Source organism: Bidens hawaiensis, unplaced genomic scaffold (genome assembly GCF_021521415.1).
Source record: "Bidens hawaiensis isolate Kalapana, Puna unplaced genomic scaffold, B.hawaiensis_p1.1 tig00017722_1, whole genome shotgun sequence".
NCBI lineage: Eukaryota > Viridiplantae > Streptophyta > Magnoliopsida > Asterales > Asteraceae > Bidens > Bidens hawaiensis.
The window spans coordinates 18,723-44,322 of NW_027492676.1; the positions used below are offsets into that span (position 1 = coordinate 18,723).

Below are 25,600 nucleotides of genomic sequence, written 5' to 3' on the forward strand. Positions count from 1 at the left end.
GGGTTTGATTATATGCTTGATGATGATTTTCTAATGAAATTGATAACTTGTTGTGTTATTGTTGTTTGTTAATCATTGTTCTTTGATTTTAAACTTTCAAGAAAAACCCTACTATGTGTGTAATGTGAGATTGATATGCATGGTTGGTAAATATTGTGTCTAGAGTGTTATATGCATGGATTATGGTTCATAGATTGTTGTTATGTTGAGTTTTGATGTAAACTGGTACTGGACAGATTGTTAAGTTTATGTTTAGACGACTGTAATTGAATGTTAATTTGGTAATTGGTCGAAATTATAATCACTACAGTGTACTAGGTTGAGTCTAGTTTCTATAGAGTCCAAGTTTGTAATTTTTGGACGTGTAAAAGTTAACTTTTATTATCTTACAAAACTGAAGTGCAAGTCTGAATTGTGAGGTCTGCTGTTAGGCTGTTTTGAAATTATCATATCTCATAAACTACAAGACCAAATGGGTTGGTTCCACTTCTGGAAGTTAAAATGTTGAGTTAAGAACCTAACCCAATTGGTCTTGCATTAATTGAAATTACCATTTAACGGGAATAACAAATATCATTCTGTTGCGCATGATTTTGACTGCTGTGAGTTTACTGTAATGTTTTGGTCTTTGTGAGAAAACCATGTGGAATAAAAATATAATAAAAATAGTTCTGGAAACCTAACTCATGTGTTCTTTTGTGAAGATTTTTGGTGAATTAATTGATATGTTGTGATCTGTTGAATAGAGTAATCTTTCAAGTAGAAATCTGTCTTGATAAAACTAGCTGCTGAACTATACGAAATTACATGAAACGTACTTGTTGTTAGATAATTGCCATGATTTTGACTAAATTGCACTTGTGGGGAATAATTGCTAGTAATGTACAATATTAATACTTGACACGTAAGTAGTTGTTCACACATGTAACGTATCACCAATGTGTTTGTTGAGTCACACACAATTCACAAACGAAACACGAAACGTATCTCATGCATAGGTATTATGTGCCGAGTCTAGAGACTCAATAATAGTTCCAACACTTAGAAAATCTCATTCTTGTTTTAGAACGCTAGTGAAGATTTTCTGTGACGCGCATCTCTTGGTAGACTTGTTTTTGAATTCTTGGCAAACAGTGAGTTTCACGTTCCCCTTTTACTCTTTTATACGCTTTTTACTTGGGGGAGATAACACACTCCAAAACGCTTTAGATTTTGTTATTAGTTATATATAACTTGTAAAGGCTAAGTGGCAAACGAACCAACTAAAGTCCTTCATAACATCGAACCGTTTAGTATTTGTATAATAGCGAGTCATTGTTGAGTAGTACTACTGGGTTTGACAAATCCCACCCAACTCTAAACTCGACTGGAGGTCGAGTGGGTGCAATCTTGGCTAACACATTTTCCATGGTCGTGGTAGACATGGTGGCAAGGAAATTGATAAACAGTCAGCTTCGGTGTCTAACACTTAGTAATACTTGTTTTATAGGTTAGCTACCTATGGATATATAATTGATTTAACATTATCTGGTAACGCAAACGCAAAAAAGCAAATGCAAATGCAAACACTTTATTTATATAAACTTGTGAACTCACCAACCCCGTGTTGACACTTTTAGTATGTTATTCTCAGATAGCCGAGGCGGGCGCGCGGTATAGGAACATGCATTACATTGAACTCTATCGTTTTTGCAAACTTGTTTTTAAACTGTTATTAATTGGGTTTTAAGTCGTCCTGCGTGACGCAACACTTGGTTTATGAATTTACGCTTCCGCACTTATTTACACTTAAATGTTTCGTGGTTTGAAAACTTTACTTATGGTGTTTGATTATAACTAATGATTCCGATCCTGTTAGTTCACACCCTCTGACGGTAAAACTACGTTAGTGGATTTTGAGGGTGTGACAATTTATCTCATATACTTCACTTAATCTTTGATTCATTTAAAATATCAAACGAAATTCGGGATGTTACAAGTCTACCCTCCTTAAAAGAGGTTTCGTCCTCGAAACCTATTTAGTCCTTGTAAAAGGAATAGTTCCTGCATTCACATACTTTCTTGAGTCGTCTTAGCTTCCTAGATTACCGGTATATCCTTTTATCTCACAATCTTCGAGTGATGTTCATTAATTTTAGTTGTCCACGGTAGCTTGTCCATGAAGTCTTTGATGATGCGCTTCCTTATCCATACTTAGTAAGTCCCCATCATTTTCTCAAGCATGCTTTTCTTTCTAGAAACATTGCACTTGCTATCATAACACATAGCACTGAATGACCCTTCTGTCTAATTACAACTTTTTGCAAATACACTGATTTGCAATACGTTCAAAACTTATTAAAACCAAAAAAAGGAAATCTTTCAAGTTTCTCCTTATTATTTCTTGAAATCCCTTTGTTTGTACCTTAAGATAGAACACTTCTTTCAATTCTTAAGCACATCCATTGAATAACTTTTCGGAGAACTCCTTAAGTCACCATTTAAATCTTCTTTCATTCTCAGCTTTGCATCAACACGTAGGGTTCATGAGTTATAGTTGTCTAAGGTAGCTTGATCATGAAGTCCATGCTGATACATCTTCATTTTCTTGACTAATCAATCAACTCTCGTCTTGTCCTATGAATCCATTGTTGTCTGATATATCATATCTATTTATCTTATCCAACTGTCTTCCCGAGCATATTCTGAACTTCATATGGACATTTATAGTATTATTCCATCGTTACCATTCTATATGACTTCCCTCTTGTGATCACATGATTATCAGTCACAACACTAACCACTCGTGTTAAGACTCAATTCAAATAAACGTAAGTCTAAACCATCTCTACATTTCCTTGCATCTCCGAAAAGTTATTCAATGGATGTGTGACTTTCGGCTCCACATTCGTAAAACTTGTGGGTGTTCTTGTCTGTGTAGGCAAAGTATCATGTCCTCCCATAGTTATCACATACCATGAACTCATCTTCACTTGACATCACTTTATCAGTATTTGCCTTAATTGTAACCAGCATCCTTCCTTTCAAAGACTCGATGTAAACCAGGTATCTAGACTTATGAGCTTCATCTAGGATTTGGCCTTGAAGATATCCATGACATGGAATCCTCAGGCGACCAAATTTGATTTTCATATCATAAGTATTATCGTCCAAATCTCGGCGTAATCAGAAAATTCATTTCTTTTTCATCTTGTTCTCATCCTTTATAACTTCTATTGCGCCTCGCAGATCTCGCTCATGAAATCCGAAGTGCTAACTAATTTATACAACTTAGTCGTCTTAGCTTCCTATCTTACCGGTTTATCCTTTGTCTCACAATCATCGAGTGATGTTCATTAGTTTTAGCTGTCCACGGTAGCTTTTCCATGAAGTCTTTGATGATACTCTTCCTTATCCAGACTTAGCAAGTCCCCATCATTTCCTCCAGCATGCTTTTCTTTCTAGAAAAATTGCACTTGCTATCATAACACTTAGCATTTAACGACCCTTCTGTCCGATTACAACTTTTTGCAAATACACTAATTTGCAATACGTTCAAAACTTATTAAAACCAAAAAAAGGAAATCTTTCAAGTTTCTCCTTAAGGATTATTTCTTGAAATCCCTATGTCTGTTCCTTAAGATAGAACACTTCTTGCAATTCTTGAGCACGTCCATTGCATAACTTTTCGGAGAACTCCTTAAGTCACCATTTAAATCTTCTTTCATTCTTAGCTTTGCATCAACACGTAGGGTTCATGAGTTATAGCTGTCTAAGGTAGCTTGATCCTGAAGTCCATGCTGATACATCTTCATTTTCTTGACTAATCAATCAATTCTCGTCTTGTCCTATGAATCCATTGTTGTCTGATATATCATATCTATATATCTTATCCAACTGTCTTCCCGAGCATATTCTGAACTTCATATGGACATTTATAGTGTTATTCCACCGTTACCATTCTAGATGACTTCCCTCTCATGATCACATGATTATCAGTCACAACACTAATCACTCGCGTTAAGACTCAATTCAAATAAACGTAAGTCTAAACCATCTCTACATTTCCTTGAATGTCTTTCCATATTTTGTCCTTGGTTCTAGCATCCTCGTGCAGTGTGACTTTCGGCTCCACATTTGTAACACTTGTGGGTGTTCTTGTCTGTGTAGGCAAAGTATCATGTCCTCCCACAGTTGTCACATACCATGAACTCATCTTCACTTGACATCTCTTTCATTATTATTTGACTTAATTGTAACCAACATCTTTCCTTTCGAAGCCTCGATGAAACCGAGTATCTAGACTTATGAGCTTCATCTAGGATTTGGCCTTGAAGATCTCCATGAAATGGAATCCTCAGGTGACCAAATCTGATTTTCACATCATATGTATTATCATCCAAATCTCGGCGTAGTCAGAAAATTCATTTCTTGTTTATCTTGTTCTCATCCTTTATAAATTCTACTGCGCCTCGCAGATCTCGCTCATGAAATCCGAAGTGCCAACTAATTTATACAACTTAATTGTCGTGATAACCTCTTCACCTTTACGACTTAGTGCGTCAGCGACCACATTAGCCTCACCAGGATAATACTTGATTTCACAGTCATAATCCTTTATCAGCCTTTACCGTCATCTTTGCCTCATATTCTGTTCTTTCCGCTTGAAGAGATATCCAATCTTTTATGACATGTATCAATGGTACACCTTGAAAGCCTAGCATACAATTACTCTTTCTTCAGCGTCTTCGACACTTCTCTCAAGTGTTCAACATGGGCGCACTTGCTCCTTGAATATTTCAAGATTATTATTAACAAAAGTAATGTCAGATTTGTCCAACATCTCCAAACGATATCACGAGAAAATCTTAGTGTCCATATCGTGTCTGAAACGTTGTCTTAGGGATTTCTGCCACTTTTACTTTCAACTGATGATAGCTTGCTCTAAGGCCTACTTGCGAGGACCAACTAGCACTTTGCAATTGATAGAACAGATCATCAATCCGTGGCAACATATATCTATTCATTACCATAAGCTTTATTCAACTCGCGATAATCATCTATACACACTCTCACACTTCAGCCTTTCTTCTTCACGTACATCACCGGTACACCCCGTAGAGAAACACTTGGTATTATAAAACCTTTATCGAGGAGTTCTTGTAGTTGGGTCATTAGCTCTGTCATCTCGTACGGTGTCAGGTGGTAAGGTGCTTTCGTGATGGGTTGTGCTCCTGGTATCAATTCTATCTGAAATTCTACCTCTCGTTCCTGTTGTAACCCTGGAAGGTCCTCTAGGAACACTTATGGACAGTCACACACTATGGGAACATCTTTCTCTTAATTCGTCTCGGTCGTAACTTGACAACATACGCTAGGTAGGCACTGCACTCTCGCCCTAACAAACCTTCGGCTTTTATCATCGAAATGACGTTAAGCCTTAAACCTTTCCTTATCACCCATACACCGTCATTGTACCGCCATCCAAAGACTTCATGCTTATCAACTTACTCTTACATGCTATATGAGCCTCAAACTAATACAGCAAATCCATTCCCAAATGACATCGAACTCTCTTAAGGTCAAACAATAAGAGTTACAAGGAACTCACGTCCCTCTAGTTCTACCTTACAATTCTTAATCATTCTCATACTTTAATGAAAGTATTGCTAATGGTGTCTTCCATAAAGTCGCATGTACACAATTACATTCTTCTTAGCGTCTTACTTTCATATTCTCTACACTATATAGCCTCATCCTTTCATGCATTTTCAATAAGGATACATTGACAATCACCCTTCCTTCACGATAATATTTGTTTTCTCATCATTCGCTTCGTTACTAACAATCCCAACAAGTTCCCTTATGGAGTTAACTACTGCATGCATACTACCTGTCTTGACTCATTCTCGTTGGCTTATCTCCGTTTCTTTCATATTGCTTCCACTTGGATTTCCCAGTTTGGGTTGCCTTTGATTCTTTGGTGAAGATTGTTGTCATTTTAGTGCGAAACAATTGAGCAACTCCATTAGTGTATATGGCTACAAGCTCCAAGTTTGATCCTTCTTCGTTACTTCCTAAAATTGGAGTCCTACTGCTTTCGTATATCGCTTTGTCACACCATCTTCATAAAGGGTGTCGAGTTGGTACGTTACCACAGCGTCCAGTATGACCTCCTCGTGCTCGTCCATTTGCAGTAGTCATCCAATATTATCTCTAAGGAAACACAAACGGTATCACTCTAGGAATTATTTAGCACATGATTTGTATGGTCATTAATGACAGTGGCCAAGTGTAATTAACACTTTACATTACTCCTCATGTCCTACATATTTCCCTTTATGATTTCACTTGTGCTAGTTTCTACTACTCACACGATCATGCAAACATACATATAACCCACATTATTATCCCTAGAAATTAAGCTAGCATACACACATTCTTTCTTTACCAATTAAGCTAACATCCATACATTCTTCTCTAGCAACTTGTAAGGCCCCGGTCCCAGTGCTCTACTTTGGCGTTGGATTTATTCATAAACACAGTTCTAAATATCATAGTGAATTAAAACTTTTCGCGCAATACAAAAACATCAAATATTCATTAGAAAAATAAATTCTTGTCTTAAACTTTCAAATTTTCTTAACATAAAACATCATAAATTTTCTTCACTAGATGTCCGTTAGCTCACTCCGTGACATGTGCCTCCCTCAAGTCAGCTCTTTCATCCTATTTTCATGCGTGCATACTAAAATTCAGCTACGTTGAGTGAGTTCTAGTTAATCAGGCAACATATATTTCACACACTTACTTACATATATGCATCCGAAGGTACATATTATATACTTTAACTGTTTACCTTTCTTTTGTACATACATACATTCATACATAAATTCTTTCATACGTCCATACTACATGCATAATTATCTTTACCATCTCAGATATTAGTAGGGTTTGGTTCCTTTTGTCTCGGATATTATTAGGGTCTGGTCCCTTCTGTCTCAAATAGTATTAGGATCTGGTCCCTTTTGTCTCAGATATTATTAGGGTATGGTCCCTTATGTCTCAGATATTATTAGGGTATGCTCTCTTCTCTCTTAGATATTATTAGGGTCTGGTCTCTTCTCTCACAGATATTATTAGGATTTGGTCCCTTCTTTTCATATAACCATACATACATTTCTTTACATATACATTGTATCATATACTTTCATACATACTTTTAACCTCATACATAAATCATTCATACACATTCACATACCATACACTTACCACTTAAGGTAAGTGTATTAACTAATCACATTGAGTATGCACACAGCCCAGAAAACATAACAAATAAATGGGGCTGGAAACTCACATGTATCATGTTCCTTTCTAAGTTAGTTGTGATACCTTCTTTAGTTATGCACGGATGACTGTGTAACAAGACACATAAGTTTAACTACTAATCTAATCTCGTGCTCTTATGTATCTATTATAGACTCGATATTTCTTTCTAGGTCTTTATCATTTTTAAACATTACCTTTAATTACGAAGTAATCCTTTGTTTTTAACTTATACTTCGCACAAGTTCATATTCACCATTTATGTACTTATACGCCGCATATCCTTTTTTATCTGAAATTTCACTTATGCCCCGTATATGTTTATGGCGTATAAGTTTCCAGCGGATAATTCTTCCAGCATATGTCATTTCCAATGCATAAGTCTACATATGCGTTGTATATGCTATATAACATATGCACCACATATGTTTGGACAACGTATGCTCTGTATATGTTACAAACAAATACGTCGTATATACATATACGTTCCAAACTGCAAATCTGGTTATTTTAATTGCGTTTTTATGGTTTTACCTCGTGTCCGGCGCCGTCAGCCACCATTGGCCGCCCCGTTTGGCCGGAATTTGAGTATCTTTGATCTAAGTAACCTCGGTTGATCTATACCCAAGCTAAGGTGACCCTTAAGCTCGTTTAATCACCCAATTCGTTCTAAATCTAGATTCAAACGACACCCCGGGGCTGCGGTGTCGGGTTCTAATGTGTTTGATCAGCTGAGATAAATTATATCCTACCATGTTTCATGCAAAACCGACTTCATTTACCTGTCCTTTTCACGAACCGAACACTACTCATTTTACCCGAGACGAGCCAACTAACCCAATTACTAGCAAGTTCATTACTTTATCAATAACCGTGACCTGTTCTATCATCCTACAATTTTTCATGCAAATCGGTACACGAAAACTAAACCTTTTTAACAAAAACGTTCCTTTGAGGTTTATGTTCGAAATCACTCGAATAGACCAAAACCATATTTATAGTAAGGGGTAGGGTTTCATGTTTAACTTTTCATCTATAATTACATTAAACACCCTCATACTGTAGATAATTACATTTATCTTTTATACTTTATTTAAGCCCCCGTTTAATTTAAAATATCTAACGAAATTCGGGATGCTACACGATTGGCCAAAGAAGATTAGAGGGAAACCATATTAGAATTATAGAAAGATGATCAGATAATTTTCATATATTCCTTCCTATCCATTAATCAAAATAATAGTTCCTTAAATAAGGATTTCAAACAACTACTTCCACTACTAACATGGTGAACGTGGGACAATAACCTACCCACTTCAATCCTTAATTAAATCAAATAAAACATGTAACTACTAAATGAAAATAACCTAGGACAACTCCAACATGATTTATTAATAAATAAACCTAAATAAATAGAATGCATGTCCCTAGGGAAGGCACATAACAATATTTCTTACATAACACACTTTCTCTCGTTCCCATTAAACCAACCCATATGTCATATACTCTCTCTCTCACACACACACACAAACTCTCTCTCTCTCTTTCTCTCTCTCTCTCTCTCTCCCTTCTCTTTCCTCCCATCACAATACCGGCTTAACCCTTAACCCGGCCTAGACCATCTCTCCTCGACCTTATCATACATTTCCTATATGTCATCTTACCATTATGGATGGTGTAATGGAAAAACCATCTATTGGATCCTAAAAACAAGAAAATCCTTACATTGGGTGTTTATATTAAGCGCTGACAATTTTATTGGACATAAAAAATCTTAGAAAAACGGTTTTCACAAAATAACCACTAATACGATGGTGTAGGGTATATCACTACCATCGTTAATTCTTACGACCACAACACATTGTAGGATATCCCATACAAACACCACCATCAAAACCTAAGGTCCGGCAAAGACTTTTGCAATCCTTCTTAATTCACCACAAAATCCTCGGCATTTTGTTACCTGAGTTGTATACAAATAAAAATCGACTAGTATATTTCACCATTGTAATGCTTTTTAGAACACTAAATAAACTTCACAAACCTATAGACGGAACAAATGCCGTGACAAAAAATGTCAAAATAAAAAACGCCAACACAAGAAAACATTTTGACGTTAAAGTCATTAGTGATTTGATATTTATATTTGATATATTTTGACACTATTTTAATATATAGAACACATAGATGATAGTTGTTATGATTATAAGACTAGTTATATTATGTATATTTAAAATAAAAGATATCGATATAAAGATATCCTCTTTAGCGAAAAATAACTTAACCCAATACTACATTAATATGATATGCCCTCACTAAAAATCTATAATGTTATTTAATTTGACACCACGCAATGTCTTGATTCAACAAGGATTTTGTTTTAATTTGATTTTTTTATTTTTATAAGAATGTTTCTAGTAAAAGATCCTATCAAGATGATGTTTTAATCAAATTAAATTCTTATAAAAACTAAATTAGAAGTATATATATAGGTGCGGGATTAAGAGGTAACTCCTTTTATAAAGAGAACTTGAGAAACAATAAAAAATACTTTTAATTTTTTATAAATATTTTATAACTTTTTATTCATTCATCTTTCTTGTATGTTTATATTGTTCCAAAAAAATAATAGATAAAGAAAATAAAAAAAAAGTTTAAAAAATGTCGATGTAATGCATATATGCAATATAACACTATTATATGCAATACATTATATTGCATTTATGCAATACAACACTAATGCATATATGTACTACATAGACTTTTCTTTTTATCTTTTTAGTTTTTATTTGTTTTTTTGAAAAGTAACGACATATAAGAATGATGAAAGAAAAAAAATTGAAAAACGTTCTTTTTTTTAAATCTAAAGTTTTTTTAGAAGTTATATAGTTCTCTCTCTAAGAAGTTTTCTCTTGAACCTTCCCTTTATATATATATATATATAGGGAGAGGATCATGAGAGAACTCCATTTTATGGAGAGAACTAGAAAACTAACAATGAAGTATTTTTAATTTAATTAAAAAAAATATTTTTAAAATTTTTTTTTTTTCATCCTTCTTATATGTTGTTATTCTTCACCACAAAAAAAATAAAAATAAAAAATAAATATAAAAAATTAACGAGTAATGTATATATGCAATACACCGACTTTTTTTATAATGCATTTGTACAATAGTGTGCATTTTGATATTTGAAATAGTGTTAAATGGCATATATATAGTTGTTTGTATTGTTTATTTGTAATAGTGTTATATTATATACAAAAATTAATAAAAATCGATATAGTGTATATGTGCATTAGTGTTGTATTACATATATGCGATAATGTGTTTTGCATACAATTATTAGTGTCGTATTTGCATATATTCAATAGTGTGTATTGGATAAAGCAATTGTGTTGTATTATATGCAATAAAAAACTATTGTATATATACAATAGGCATTAGTGCACATATGCACTACATTACTACACCGACAATTTTTTTTTTTTAGTATCAATATCATCTTATTAGAATGAGGAAAGAAAAAAAATCACAAAATAATTTTTTTTTAAAAATAGTTAAAAATAATTCTTTACTAGTTCTCTAGTTCTCTCTTTAAGAGGAGTTCTCTTTAGATCTCACCCATATATATATATATATATATATATATATATATATATATATATATATATATATATATATATATATATATATATATAAAACTGAATGCAAAAATTGCTAATCGTACAAGACTACTTTGAAGAACAAAGCCCCGCGAAAGCGAAACAACATACAAACGATAAAAACACACAACACAAAAAAATATAAATGTCACAAAAATTTTAACGTGGTTCGGCCTAGTGGGGAGCCTACATCCACGAGTTGCAACTAGGGTTTTTCTTTTTTGGGTGTGGGTAGAGAAGAGAAAAACTGTAATGGTAAATATATAAAAATATTATTTAATTGATCAAGATAGTGAAATATCATAATTTTTAGTGTAATTATAGAGATGGACATGGGTATTCACGTCCAATTATATATCTTCAAATCCAAAATTAAACTAAAATCACTATATTTTCTCTTTTTTTTCAACTAAATATACCTTGCTTATACCTTTATCATTTATCTTTTCTTCACTCACAACCACTTTTAAAATATATTAAAAAATTATAGAGTATGAACGGAACTTTTCAAATATACAGAAAAATCATTGTATTTCGCTCTCCTTCACTCACAACACCATAAACCACTACTTAGAATATCCACTATGGTGACCGTTTATCACAACCGGTTGCAAGGTGGCACAAAATGAAATGAAAACATTTTAGTTAAAAAAATGGAAATCTTTTTTTATCCACAACCGGTTACAACCTAGGTTGTTCTAGCTACCCAATTTTGCAACCAAACTTTTATATATAATTTGGTTTTTTTATGAAAATTACAACTTTTAACCTTTTTAAAAAAATGTAACAAAACGGTTTTATTTATAAAAAAAAATATTGAACATTTTGATATAAATTTTAAAAAAATGAAGCATTTTTATTTAATAAAAAAAATGGTATAGGTTGGATTGTGATTGTGAGTAAAATATTGAATTGGGTTGGGTTATATAGATGGAAAATAGAGAAATTAGTTTTTTAATATATGGTTGGGTTGGGTTGGGTTGGGTTGGGTTGGTTTGGATTGTGATATTGGATGGTCTTAGAGCATTCACAATACATTCTTCAAATTATGTGACAGAGGAGTTCATTTTTTAAAAATGGCTAAAAGTGGTTGTGTGAGGAGTTGAGAGAAAATGTTATTGTTCATGGTTAAATTTGAATAAACCTTTATAATTTTTAATGTTTTTTGAAAGTGGTTGTGAGTGAATAAGAAGGAAAAAAGTAATGATAAAAGTATAAAAAAAATTATTTAATCGAAAATGAGAGAGAAAATATAGTGTTTTTAGTGTAATTATAGAGATGAAGATGAAGAATAAATTAGAAATACTCTTACATTATAAAAACTTCATTCACATTTTCTATGGATAGAATGTGAATGCTTAGATGTTCAAAATGAAATCTACCGACCATGTTACTGCTAATGTATGTTTCATTGAGAAAATATTGATAACCACTAATAGTGTATAATCGAAGTTAAATAAAAACAAGGTCTATTTGTCATATATATATTAGTAGAAACTATTGTCAAACAGTGTCATAATTTGATTATGTTTTATTTCATTTGTGTTTTTGTCTATGATGTCGAGTAACACAAGTCACAAAAGAAAAAAATTAACAATGATTTAAATCCAATTCGAGAACTCCTTTATCATAACTATTTTGAATAACCATTAATGTTAGTTACACAATGAGCCAGAGTTATGCACACATAAAACACAACTCATCTAAACCATGGGTGCATCTCTCACCTATGCTATTAAGTATACATGAATAATTGTCATTTGATTTCTTCATCCTATACAACAAAATTTGCACCCACTTGTCTCAACTACCATGTCTACTGGGGCCCACTGCATACCTGTCATGATCATCGTCATCTCGTGGCGTTTTTGTTATCCTGGCAAAGATTTCGTCTAGAGATTCAGATTGAGATTGGGAAGGTTCTTGTGAATCTTGAGACTGGCGCAAAGGCATGAATCTTCTAGCCACCATATTAGATTTAAAATTTTGGAGATTGGTCTTCATGGACACCCAGGTTGAGGTTATCCTAGACGGTTGTTCGAGTCCCATGTTGGGATCAGTGCCTGCAGCCATGTTTACGTCTGAAGCTGGGGCCGTTCTCAATGCTTTGTATTTGTTGGTGGTGCCATCTTCAATTGAAAACGTATTGGAAGCAGCCTAAACACCAAAAAAAACATTGATAGCTTCAATCACACACACTTACATACATATATACAAGGGGCGGTTTCTGTACAACAGCTTATTTTCTTAAAAAAGGTAATGCAACACGTGTAAGGGCCGGCCCATATTTTTGTAATATAGTATCACGTACTATACATAAGGGCACCATATTATACAATCACGTACCAAGTTACATAATTACGTACCATCTTCAATAAAAATAAAGTGTATACCTATTGCTTTAAATGTAATGCGTAAGACGGTTTTTTTAACCGCCTCACATTCTCTCTCCCACGTATGTACATAGGAGACATGGTTTTCAAAACCAATAATAATATGTTGAGAACCGCGAAAACCATATAATGCTCATGTAACCTCATATAATAATCAAGCAGCAGAAGAGTCACGAGGCGGTTAAATACCTGTCTTGTGCATCACATTCAAAGCAATAAGTACATATACATTATACTATTCTCATATTGATCTGAAACAAAAGCCCCTATGTATATACTAATTAAACATTCATTAAACACTAGCAATAACAGAATTAAAAAAATTTGTTGGGGATCACTAACCAAGTTATTGCTGCCGGTTTCTATATCTGTATTTGTGTCGTTAAAATATCTCGCTAGAGGAATAATAAATTCACCAACCATATGTCCTCTAGCAATCGAAGACCGTTCTATACACAAAAAAAAAAGAGTCGCATAAAAGAACTACAATTATTTATAATTAAAATCATCAGAGAAAGTAAATGCATTACCTTTCTGCAAAATCATCAATCCTGATGGATCAAATCCATCAAGATCTTCGGCTTCATCTTCATTTCCCAGCTTGAATATCCTCCAATTTCCAAAATAACTCATAACTCGGTCAAAAAAATTGCTTGCAACCATTATAGTATATACAACCATTATAAGCGGATAGATTCTGTTAAAGTTTTGACCAAAAAAGGGGACCGCATCATCGATTTTCCCCATTCTCTGTAAATTAATTTTTAATGTTTATTAGTCAACTGAACAATTGATAAATTTATAGGTAAATTAGGTTTCATTTTGTTGAACCAGTTTAACATATATTGTGATCGTAATGTACAAATAACTAGAGTAATTATACTAGTACTAGAGTAATTATTATTACTCTACAGTTTTTAAATAAATTAAATATTATTACATTACTTTATTTTTTGTAGTGTAATTACTCTAGTTCAAAACTGTAGAGTAACAATAATTGCTCTAGGTATCTATATGTTTAGTAGGTAAATTTCATTCGCAATGGATCCCACCCCTGGGGTTGGCAAGTAGAATAAGTTGTTAAATACAACAACAACCATACCCAGTAGGATCCCATAAATAGCAATGCTATAAACAGGGTCTGGGGAGGGTGGGATGTAGGCTAACCGAACCTCTATTCCAAAGAACAAAAGAACAGAGAGATTGCTTCCGAAGAGACCCTCAGCTCTAAAACCCATATACATTAGATAATATAAAAAGACAATTCAACAGAATATCTTTAGATCTTGGAGATATAAAAAAACTAGATACAATTAATATTAAATAATAAAAAAAATTAGTCATAATAAAATAGATAAATAAAGGTACTGATAATTGGAAATATACAATAATACTTAAAAATATATATATATATATTAAATTAATTTATTAATTAACACTAAAACTAAATAAACAAATAAAATTAAGTTTAGTAAGTATAAAAATATAAGAATACTATGAATAATAATAATAGTAAATTAAAAAGTAATAAATAAGTACAGAAAATGATATAGAATAAAAATAAAAATAACATACAAAATAGATAAACTTAATGAAGTATGGGGGTAAGAAAAGGAAATAAGGTAGAAAGAAAGATATTTGTAACAAAAAACTAGACATTCTCTCTAAAACTCCTCAACCTTTATTCTACGTCTCCAAGAATTTCTATCCTCGACCATGTCCTCGGAGAGGTGCATGTCTAGCAAATTATTCCTAATCCTCTCATCCCAAGTCAATTTGGGTAGGCCTCTACCTCTATTCCCCTCTATAGTAATGTTTTCTACAGATCTAACATGAGCCATCGTCTGTTTTCTCTTCACATGTCCAAACCATCTCAAGCTCCCCTCTCTTATCTTGTCTGATATGCAAGCCACCCCTAATCTCTCTCGGAAAACATCATTTCTTATTCAATCCAACTTTGTATGCCCACGCATCCACCTTAGCATACTCATCTCTGCAACCTCCATCTTACATGCATGTGCCTTTTTTATGGCCAAACAATTTGTTCCATATAACATTGCAGGTCTAACTTCAACCCTATAAAATTTTCCCTTTAGTTTAGTTGGGAACCTCTTATCGCACAAAACGCCTGTAGCTACTCTTCATCTACACCATCCTATATGTAGCTGCTCTCCTCCAAAATAAGTTGTTAAATATTGATTACAATTCATAAATATAAGCAAAATACGTTGTTCATCATCACCATGAAATTGAAATGAAGGTGTCGTGGCAATGAGTAGGTCTGTAAAAGAACTGAACAAACACGTTTAACTTTAATCGAACAAACAGTCGATTAGGGACAACTAAACAAGCATAGTTCTCTGGTTCTTGTTCGTTCGCTAAGAAAATGAACATGTTCATGTTCGTTTAGGTTCATTCGTTAACAGTATACATGAACAGTCCCCGCACGTAAACAAACAAATGCAACTGAACATAAATAACAAAAAAAAACATAGGTGGGATAAAAGTATAAAACCGACTAGAAGTAAATGTGAACTATGTGACGGACCTAAAAAGTTACTAAAACCATATTAGATTATTATGAGCCTATAAATGTTAATGAATTTATTAAAGAACATAAACGAACAAACTTAAACAGATGTAAACTAACTCTAAAATTACCGAAGGTTCACTAACATAAATAAACGAACAAGACATGTTTGTTTCACTGAACGTTTAGTTTATTTACAAGCCTATTCGTAAGGATGGTTGTGAGACTTATTGTTTAGATATAAGCTTTCATTTAGATTGAACTAAGCAATTAAAAAAATAGATACTAAAATCTAACCCGTTCAAATACAGTAGTGGCATCGCGCGGAAGATGAATAAGATTTAGAAAATTATACGAGACGGGAGGTGCGTATCGTGCCACCTGGCTGAAAAAAATAATTAATGTCAATATTACTATCTACAATGTTATGAAAACAAATGAGATTTTGTCTGTTAAGCATTGAAAACTAAAAAACACTTACGAGCATATCATTAGAAGGCTAACTGAACTTGTTTGACTTGGAGTAAGTGAGTAGAAAGTCAACCTTCCAATTTTAAATAATGAATAATAAGTGCATACACACATATACATCAGGGGAATGAAACTGAAAACCTGAAAACATATGTAAAAAGTGATATAAGGCTCATATAGTATAACTTCATATATACCCCTAGAAACTTCTGAAATATCATATATACCCCTACAAATAGGGTTGTTCAACGAATCGAATAGCGAAATTCCGAATTAATCGAATCAAATTTGCGAATTTTTATTTTTTGTATCTGAATTTGTCTTTGATTCAAACAAGATTTGGTTTATTTAATTTGAATTTGTATTCGAATTTCTTGCCCGATTCGAAATCCAATTCTTATTTGAAACTTAAATTCGAATAAATTCAATTTAATTCAAAGTCAACCTAATTAATAAATAATTTACTTTTATTTTAAAACTACTACAAACTCATTACTTTTAACAAAATACTAATCCAAAAATCAATAAATTATCAATATATATCAAAAGACCACAATCATAGATATAACACCCAAATATAAAAATTTAAAGAAGCAACAATGTCGCAGCTTGTTGCCCGCTTACCTGCCACTTCATTGTAAATCGTTTGGATGTTTCTATGAAATATAAAAGGAGCCAATTCTTTTAAAAAAAGAAGCAACAATGTGCCATATGACAAAAAGTTCAAAAACATTAAAGTAGTAGGGATTATCCAAATTTAGAAGATTTTTTTCCATGTGTGCCACTGTTTGTCATTATTAGTTATTTCTCATTTACGATTGTTTAAAGCATATTTATTTAAAAAATTAAAATAGAGACAAAAACATAATAATATGTTTGAGAGAAGTTATCTAGTCATGAACTAAAAGTTGATTAAAAAAGGGTATACGTAATACATTAACTTTAGATAGGGCATATATGATATTTTACAAACTTCTAGAAACATATATGAAATTCTCACTAAAAAAATTATTTACCAAAATTAAATTAATTTTAAAATATTGAAATAAAAGAAGTTACCTGCACAAACACTCCGTTTGTTTGAACCGTGTTAATCAAAATAGAAAAAAGAGAAAAGTCAACTCCCCTCGGAAGCATAGTGGCTTCCGCTAAAAGAATCGCAGCAGTCAAACAGCCCAATATGATGGCCGAAAGCTTTTTCAGTTGCTTCCTCATGACATACCGCCATATCAGCTCTATAATAATAAATAACTAGAAATTAACAAAGAATGATAATACTATAACATAATTTGGGGACATAAAATGATTACCAACTGCATCAAGATATGATCCTATCTTCCCTGGACGCTCAGGCCTGAAGCTTGAAATATATTTCCTGCAAAGTGAATTAATAGAAATGTTTTCAAACCTGCATTATAAACGGCATCCATTGCTTATAAAAAAATTGCATGTAAGACCCTATGCAAAGGTTCAATTGCAAGTGTGGTCCATAACGTAAACAAAGTTATCATCATAAACAAAGTTTGGTCCATAATGTTTCAAAAGTGAAAATGTCAGAATGACGTTTTAATATTTTTCAACAGCATAAATCTCAGGAAAATTTCTTTACTTCTCAAGTTCTCATAAAACTTTGATCAGTGGCTCAGTGCATATTCTTATTAAAACTATAAGCACGTGAAATCGATTAACTATCTCTGCAAATCGGTTGACTCTTCTAACAAACTCTCACAAGTCCAACCAACAATCGTGACCCAAATCACAAGGTAACAATAATTTCCAAAACATGAAGCATATTTAGACAATAAAAACTGAATGGAAGATGTAACAAGCCTGGAATGAGAAAGCAAACCATCCAGTAGCATCACGGTGTTCGTAACTCTTTAGCGTGTCCTCCAGCTCAAGGGCTTCTATCACAAAGTTCATGTATTCACTGATCAAGAAAGTAAAACATAAATGATTCAGCAAACAAATAAATAAGACAATTTCATATATCCAAACCAAAACAACCAAAATATCAAACATAAGCAGTTTACATATTAGCAACAAATAATATGACCATTTTACCCTTAATTTTCTTAAAACTTTGAAATTTTATTTTGTCCATTTTTAACTTATCTTTTTTTTTCATTTCGCAAAGAGATGGCAATTCTGTCCCATTTCCTTATAAATGAGTAGCTTGAATTATGTATTGTATGTAACAGGTCAAACGGGTCAAATTTAAAAAGGTATGGAAAGGGGTAAAACAGGTTAAAAGTCACCCACATAGCTTAGTTAAAACCTTCTAAATCATTTTACTTAAATTAAATTACTAAAGAATAAGAAAAATGCAAACATATTTGACACTCAAATTTTAGCGGATGCGATTTCCATAAGAAAAACAATATTCATAACACTTACTTGAGAACGAACCGAACATTCAGTGAACCATTAGTGTTGGTCATTAGTTAAAAAGACTAACATGAACACGTCTGGTTTGTTCATTTATGTTGATGAAAGTTCGTTTATATTCGTTCTGTTAAGTTCATTTATGCTCGTCCGTTTAAATTGGTACATTTACATTTGTTTAGCCCCATCCAGTTACGTTTGGATATGTATTTAAATTTGTTCAGCCCATTACAACTTAATTCAATCTCAGTAACATTTTAGGCCCAACATATTGTTGTATACATTTACTTTTAACATGTATGTCCTTTCGTCTACGTTCATAAACCATTTGTTTATACTGTTAACGAACGAACATACACGAACACGTTCATTTCTTAATGACTGAACACAAACAAAGACACTTTCGTTACATGTCCGCTTTCTCTCATTTGTTCGTTAAAAACACAAACGAACACGAACACGCTCCGTTCGTGTACGTTCTGTTCATTTACACGCCTAATTATGAAACTCATAACACTTAGTTACCTTTTGCAACAGTAGTAGTTGACTTTAGCTATTCTAAGTTGGCGCCTTAGTGTTGCCATAGATTTCTCATCGGTGTCATAATCCATGTCATTTTCCCCTAACCTCCCTCCTTGTGGTTTGAAAGACGGATCTTCATTAAACTAAATTTTAACGTATTGAAATCAATGTATCAAATAGCACAAAAAGCATAACTTTTCAATGAACAAAATGACAAAAAAAATTACCATATTTGTCAACATTTTATCAATGATATCCATGTATGGTCTCAACGGGTCACGTTTTGACATTTGCTTTGATGTTGCTTGAGCAACCTGATGCAATAAATCATTTAACATTTAAACTTAGTTAATAACAAAATGGGTCAAAATGGTCAAAATGGTCATACTGGACGAGAGTGACAGTGTATTTAATTGCTTACAACTAATTAAATCTTTTCATTTAAAAAACACTGCATTAATATCTTAATAATCCAGTTACAAAATCATATAAGAAACATTAATTATTGATAAAGTTTGAGGTAAAAGAAAAAAACATTGACGGGTCAACCCATACTGAAAAGTCATATTCTGACCTAAACCCGTTTCACCTAGGTTTTAAAATGTGTGATGCGCTACGAAGCGTTTTTATCCAAAAAGCCAATGTGCGATACACAAGCATCATGTATGCAAGACATTTGTTATTAAAAAAATACAAAAAACTATTTAGATAACATTTTAACTTGTTAACTATATACACTATAAAAAATAAGAGATTAAAAGAAATATAAAAAAGAAGACTAGTACCACCATTATGTATAACCAAAATAAAGCTTTAACTCCATGTGTGCAAGTGGTCTACGCACAAGATACAAGTAATCTACGTAGAAACTCGCTTTTAACTCAAAAATGGCGCATCAAACCGTACCGTGCATTATGCGCTTTTAATGCGTGCGTTTTAAAAAACCAAGCTAACCCCCCGTCTATAAGTCTATTATCCACCTATGATTTGTCATACTGATCTTTCTATGCTAGAAAAAAAAGGCTATTTTCATCCTACCATACACAAATATTAGAAATAACCGGAATTTTACGAATATAACTAATTAAGGTGTATTATGTGCTGTGTGAAGAGTACAACTATCTAAAAGAAGCACAGTATACAAATGATGCAATGAAGAATCAGACTTACAACAATAGCATTTGAGAAGTTTTGATGAGCATCATCAAGTTTTAAAGCAGCTCTAGCCACTTTATGTGAAAGAACTTTTTGGCGAGTAATGTAGTCAGCGTTAATCCAAATGCCCTTTGGAATTTCACTTAAACCAAACCCTAGAAGAAACGCACCCGTCACAAGCCCAAATGTATTTGAACAAGCCATGGCGAACCCAATTATACCACCGCTCCTGTTAAACAATTGACAAAAATAAAAAGTTTTAAACGATTAAAGAATCGTTTACTTATTAACGGGTCAATTTGGGTTTGGTTCATCTTAAACGGGTCAAAGGAATTATTTTAATGCATAGAACCTCATAACATTTAGATCATGTGGTGATAATATTGTTTTCTATATCATAGCAAGCGCGACAACTATTTATGAAAAGGTGAAGAGTGGACAAAAAGTTCTTGCATGTCAACCAAACCTAACCCTGTCAGAGTATGTAAATGAAGTGAACATTCAATGAACTGTTCGGCGAGAAACTCATTTATGTTCGTTTAATTATTAAAACGAACGAACGTAAACAAATTATTTTTTTCAATTAGTTAAAAGTATAAACATGAACACATGTCTCATTCGTGAATGTTCGTTCGTTCGTTTACGTTCATTTATGTTCACTAGTTTATATTTGTGTAGGTTCATTTGTTTACATAGTCAACTACTTGTTTAGGCCCGTTACAATTTAGTCTAGTTTTAATAAATTATCAGTTCCAACATATTTAACTTCATGTTAGATTTTAATTGGGGTTCACTTAGTTATGTCCGTTCATCAATGTTCAGTTATGTTCACTCGTTTACACTTGTGAACCATTCGTTTAAATTATTAACGAACGAACATAAACAAACATGAACAACAAAACCTTGTTCGTTGTAATATTCATGTTCGATTGTTTGTTCGCTTTAAGTTAAATGAACAGAACGAACATGCTCCGTTCATGTTTGTTCAATTCGTTTACAGACGTAATCCAGTCTTTTTCAGCCTGTACTATAAAAAGACATGTTTATATATGATTCGAGCATGCAAACCACAATCTGTAACAAGATATAAGAGACTTCCATGAAATAAGTAAAAGGTATAAAGAAACAAACCAGTTATTATGCAATAATATAAGCAGTATGAGTCCAAAGAATGCAACAGAACCAACGATCACGTAAAACAACAAATTCACATGTAAACTGGTTTTTAATCTTTCGGTCACTGTAAAGTCCCCAGCATCTTCAAAACCCTGAAGAATAGGCACCACAACCCTGCATGTGAAAACAGATACTATAAACTTATAAAAAGTGTACCAAGTAAAAAATGGTTCAAAACATATATTATAAAGTTAAAAAAAGTATACCAGGTGAGTAAAAATGTACTCCAATATGATAAGCTCCAAAAGAAAGGAATACCCCCCTTGTCCTGATCACTCATAGCCTGCAAAAGAGAAGAAATGTTTAGCTTCTTAAAAGTTAGAACAACTACTGGATGTTTGACGTAACCTCGTGAAAAACTCATGTCATATGCAGCACTGCACACAAATTGATCCATTCATTGGAAGCTCATGTACATTAAACATAGAGCACTACAAAGCAATGAACATGCTAACATGAAAATTCAAAAGTAAAACACCTGTGCCCTAGTCATGCAGATGGTTTATATGTATTTCCTACTCCATGAAATCATCTTTAGGCATTGAACATCGAGCAAACCTAACCTACGTTTTTGCAACCCAACAACAACACAACCATACCCAGCAAATCCCCAAATAAAGTTTTTGCAACTCAATAGTCCAAACTTTAAATCATAACCACCTCAAAGAAATCAAGAAATATATGAACTTCATTAAGGATACAGTAAGATTAAAACAAAGTGTCATTCACAGCAACAGTCTTTTATCTGTTACTGGCTTGGTTTTAAAATGTATGCATCACATAATGTCATCTGATATGATCTTATGCATGATGTAGCGCCTTATGCAGTTGACCAGTATTTGAACAAATTTGACCATCGATTGCAATGGAAATGAGTTTTCAAATCCGATCATCTATTGAGCAATTGGTTTGAGGCTTTGAGCATTTGAACAAACGAAACCATTTATTAAACAAATCTGATCAAAGATGATGAGAATATCTTATAATTTTGTGCTACAAGTTCAAACATTCTATTATAACAAACGCCTCACATGATGTATGCGCTGCGCATCACGCATCAGATCAAAACAAGCTTTCAAAAAACAAGGTCACTAGAATAGTTTTCTCATCACTTTGTTTTATCAGTAGTTTACCGCTATTATTATCAGTACTTTTTGTTTTAGTCTTTGTTAGTTTGTTTTATTGTAGTTTAGATACTCTATCCACAACGTCAATTTTAGTGTGCATGTCACAGAGGCTTTTAAAAACTGTGGCCTAAGTGGCAGCCGGCAGCAGCCTATCTATCTTCAGCCTATGAGTGGGATTAGTTTTTCTGTTGTTGGTGTCCCGGTGCCCAGTGTTGTAGAAATTGCTAGGCGCTAGCCGGGCGGTGGGCTAGGTACTAGCAATTAATCTAGATTCATCATATCGGAATTTAAATGTAATTTTTCAAATATACATATATATACAAAATTTTCAATTTTTACCGAGTTTGACCAAATAGCGATCTGTGCCTAGTCGGGATTTTTACAACCATGCCGGTGGCAAAGCACTAACGTGAGCCTAACAAAAGATGACATAATTTCCATAAAAACAAAACCTAGGTTGTTTCAGATCAACAAATCGGAACAATTCTCCACCTAATTTCACATAATCAAAACCTAGGTTTCCAATTCCCCAATCGAAACATGCATCTAACCAAAATCACGAGAATTAGGGATGTAATAAAAATGAAGAGTGAATAGATGAATAATAATAATAATGGGGAACTTACGGCCCAAATGTCAGCGGGAACGAGAACAATGAAGGATAAAGAGAAGAACCATGTGTAACCCACGGTGAACAGTACGTAGCGAGGGATGTGAGGTCCTGCGAAGTATTTCAATGTGAACATCACCATCCCCATCGTCAACGGCAACGAGATCAGGTAAAACACCAACATGATGATGATGATGATGATGATGATGATGATAATTCAACGGAGATGCGTCGATCGTCGGTGGCTTGGCTGTTCTACCACCTACTTGGTTTGGTTTGGTTTTGGTTTGGTTCAAACAAACTAACAAAAACGCGTTATGTTTGCCTAACTCTATATATACTTTAACTAGACGGATGCCGCTCGATACAGTGTGTTGTTGGTGATGATTTGTTTTCAATTTTTAACGCGATCCTACTAATTGATTATTTAAAAACTATCAAAACCGTTTTGCAAACGTAAATGTTAATTTTTTTAACTAAGAACAATTAAGACGATATCCTACTCAAATTAAAGAGAATAAAATTCTCGTTTTATGGTGCCGCTTTTAAATAAAAATATTAGCGTATGAAAAAATTATGACCGTTTAAAAGTCGTGGATGAAAGTTGGGTTAAATGTGAAATTAAGAATAATATATAGTTAAAAGTTAAAGGACTAAGGTTGAACTATTATTTCAATTTACAAAGGTTAACTAAAGTTGAGAGAGAGAATATTTTAACCATGCTTAAAGAATTGAAGTTTACTATTTTGCCTCTCTTCAATATGCCATATAAGTTGTATCATTTGTTAATTAAGTTGTAAATTATTTAAAATTGAAGTGTCTTAATTTGCTCATGAGTTATGTATTATATATAGTATAGTTAGTTTACAATTTGCGTGGTTGGTTTATGGGAGAGGTCATCACAATCTAAGCAGTTAATGCGGGAAAATATCGGATATCGGTCAAGGACTGATATTTGAGATATCGGTTATCACGGTGAGATATCGGTGGGATATCGGTAATTTTAGTATCATGCAAAATTTATATATATAGCAATTTAACACTAACAATTCACTGTACTCTCCTAATATTAACAAATTATCCTTTTGCAAGTTGCAAAACACTTACAATTGTAGCAAGTAGGAACTGTTTAAGACTCAAACCACCAACATTAAACACTAAAAGTTGAAATTAATACTAAAACACTGATATCGGGAATATCGGTGATATATCGGTGAAATATCGGTAAATATCGGCCAGTATCGCCGATATTATCGGTACCGAGATTCAGACCGATATTTCACAAGATGACCGATAACCGAAATACCACCGAGATTGACTGCATAGATCACAATTACTATCATTTTGGGGTTTGAAACAAAGATAAAAAAGAACTTGTGATAGCACGTTTTTAGCTATATGAAAAATAATTTGGCAATTTTATTAATTCTGTTTTATTTCCAAAGTCAATAATGACAAAAGCAAGTTAATAATAATAAAAAATTACTAAAATAGTCCAAACACAAAGCAAAAGCAAACTTTTCCCTGTAAAACATAAAAACACCACCAATGAGAATAATTGAATCAGTGACCTTTGATTCTATAGACTATCACGTTTTTTTAGTTCACCAACGAGTCATTTTGTGCACTTTCTTTTAACAATTATGGGCATCTTAGGAGAATGGACCTATGTGTGTCGCCCTCCTCGATCTCCTTTTACGACAGCTCTGTTTTTGGGTGTGATCATATTGACTCATTCAAACTTAAAATAAAACAATTAAGTACATGTGCTATTCCGATGGGACAAAATGCATCCCTTCGTTTATTTTCTGTTTAAAAAAAATCCGAAATGGCTTTTATGCCATGTAGTTTTGACGCATGCAATTTGTGTACCTCCATTTCCATCACGTCTACCTATCTGTCATACCCCAAGCTACGGCAGAACATGTCGGGGCGCGACATAATTTGTATCATAATTCAAAAGACACTAAAGTAATTACACGTGTTAATATCTAATTTCATTTCATATATTAAGTACTAGTTTGAAGCCCGCGTATTATACGGGTAATTGATGAAAATTTTAAACTCTAGCCATTAAGTAAAATTCAGTCAACAAAATGATCATATATTGTTAATACAATTTCAATTTACGTTAAAATTATAAAAATTACATAAATAAGGTTACACAAATATGTTACAAATAAGTAAAAAACTTCTTGTACACTACATTTGTTGTATTGATTGGTATACATTGTTTATCAAAAATTAAAATCTTAGTCCAT

At 33.0% G+C, this 25,600-nt stretch overlaps 1 protein-coding gene across 1 annotated transcript; it reads right to left on the minus strand.

Annotated features, from left to right (window-relative positions):
* Positions 1-12,557: 12,557 nt before the first annotated feature.
* On the minus strand, positions 12,558-23,538 carry LOC143554529 (uncharacterized). The gene is made up of 14 exons (XM_077044260.1): positions 23,356-23,538; positions 21,809-21,885; positions 21,558-21,716; positions 20,442-20,655; positions 19,499-19,585; positions 19,275-19,414; positions 18,214-18,294; positions 17,675-17,739; positions 17,424-17,599; positions 16,375-16,505; positions 16,191-16,278; positions 13,894-14,113; positions 13,706-13,812; positions 12,558-13,127 (listed from the first exon to the last, which is right to left on the minus strand). The coding sequence occupies exons 1-14, from the start codon at positions 23,521-23,523 to the stop codon at positions 12,774-12,776; spliced, it is 2,067 nt and encodes a 688-aa protein (XP_076900375.1). The 5' UTR covers positions 23,524-23,538; the 3' UTR covers positions 12,558-12,773.
* Positions 23,539-25,600: the final 2,062 nt, after the last annotated feature.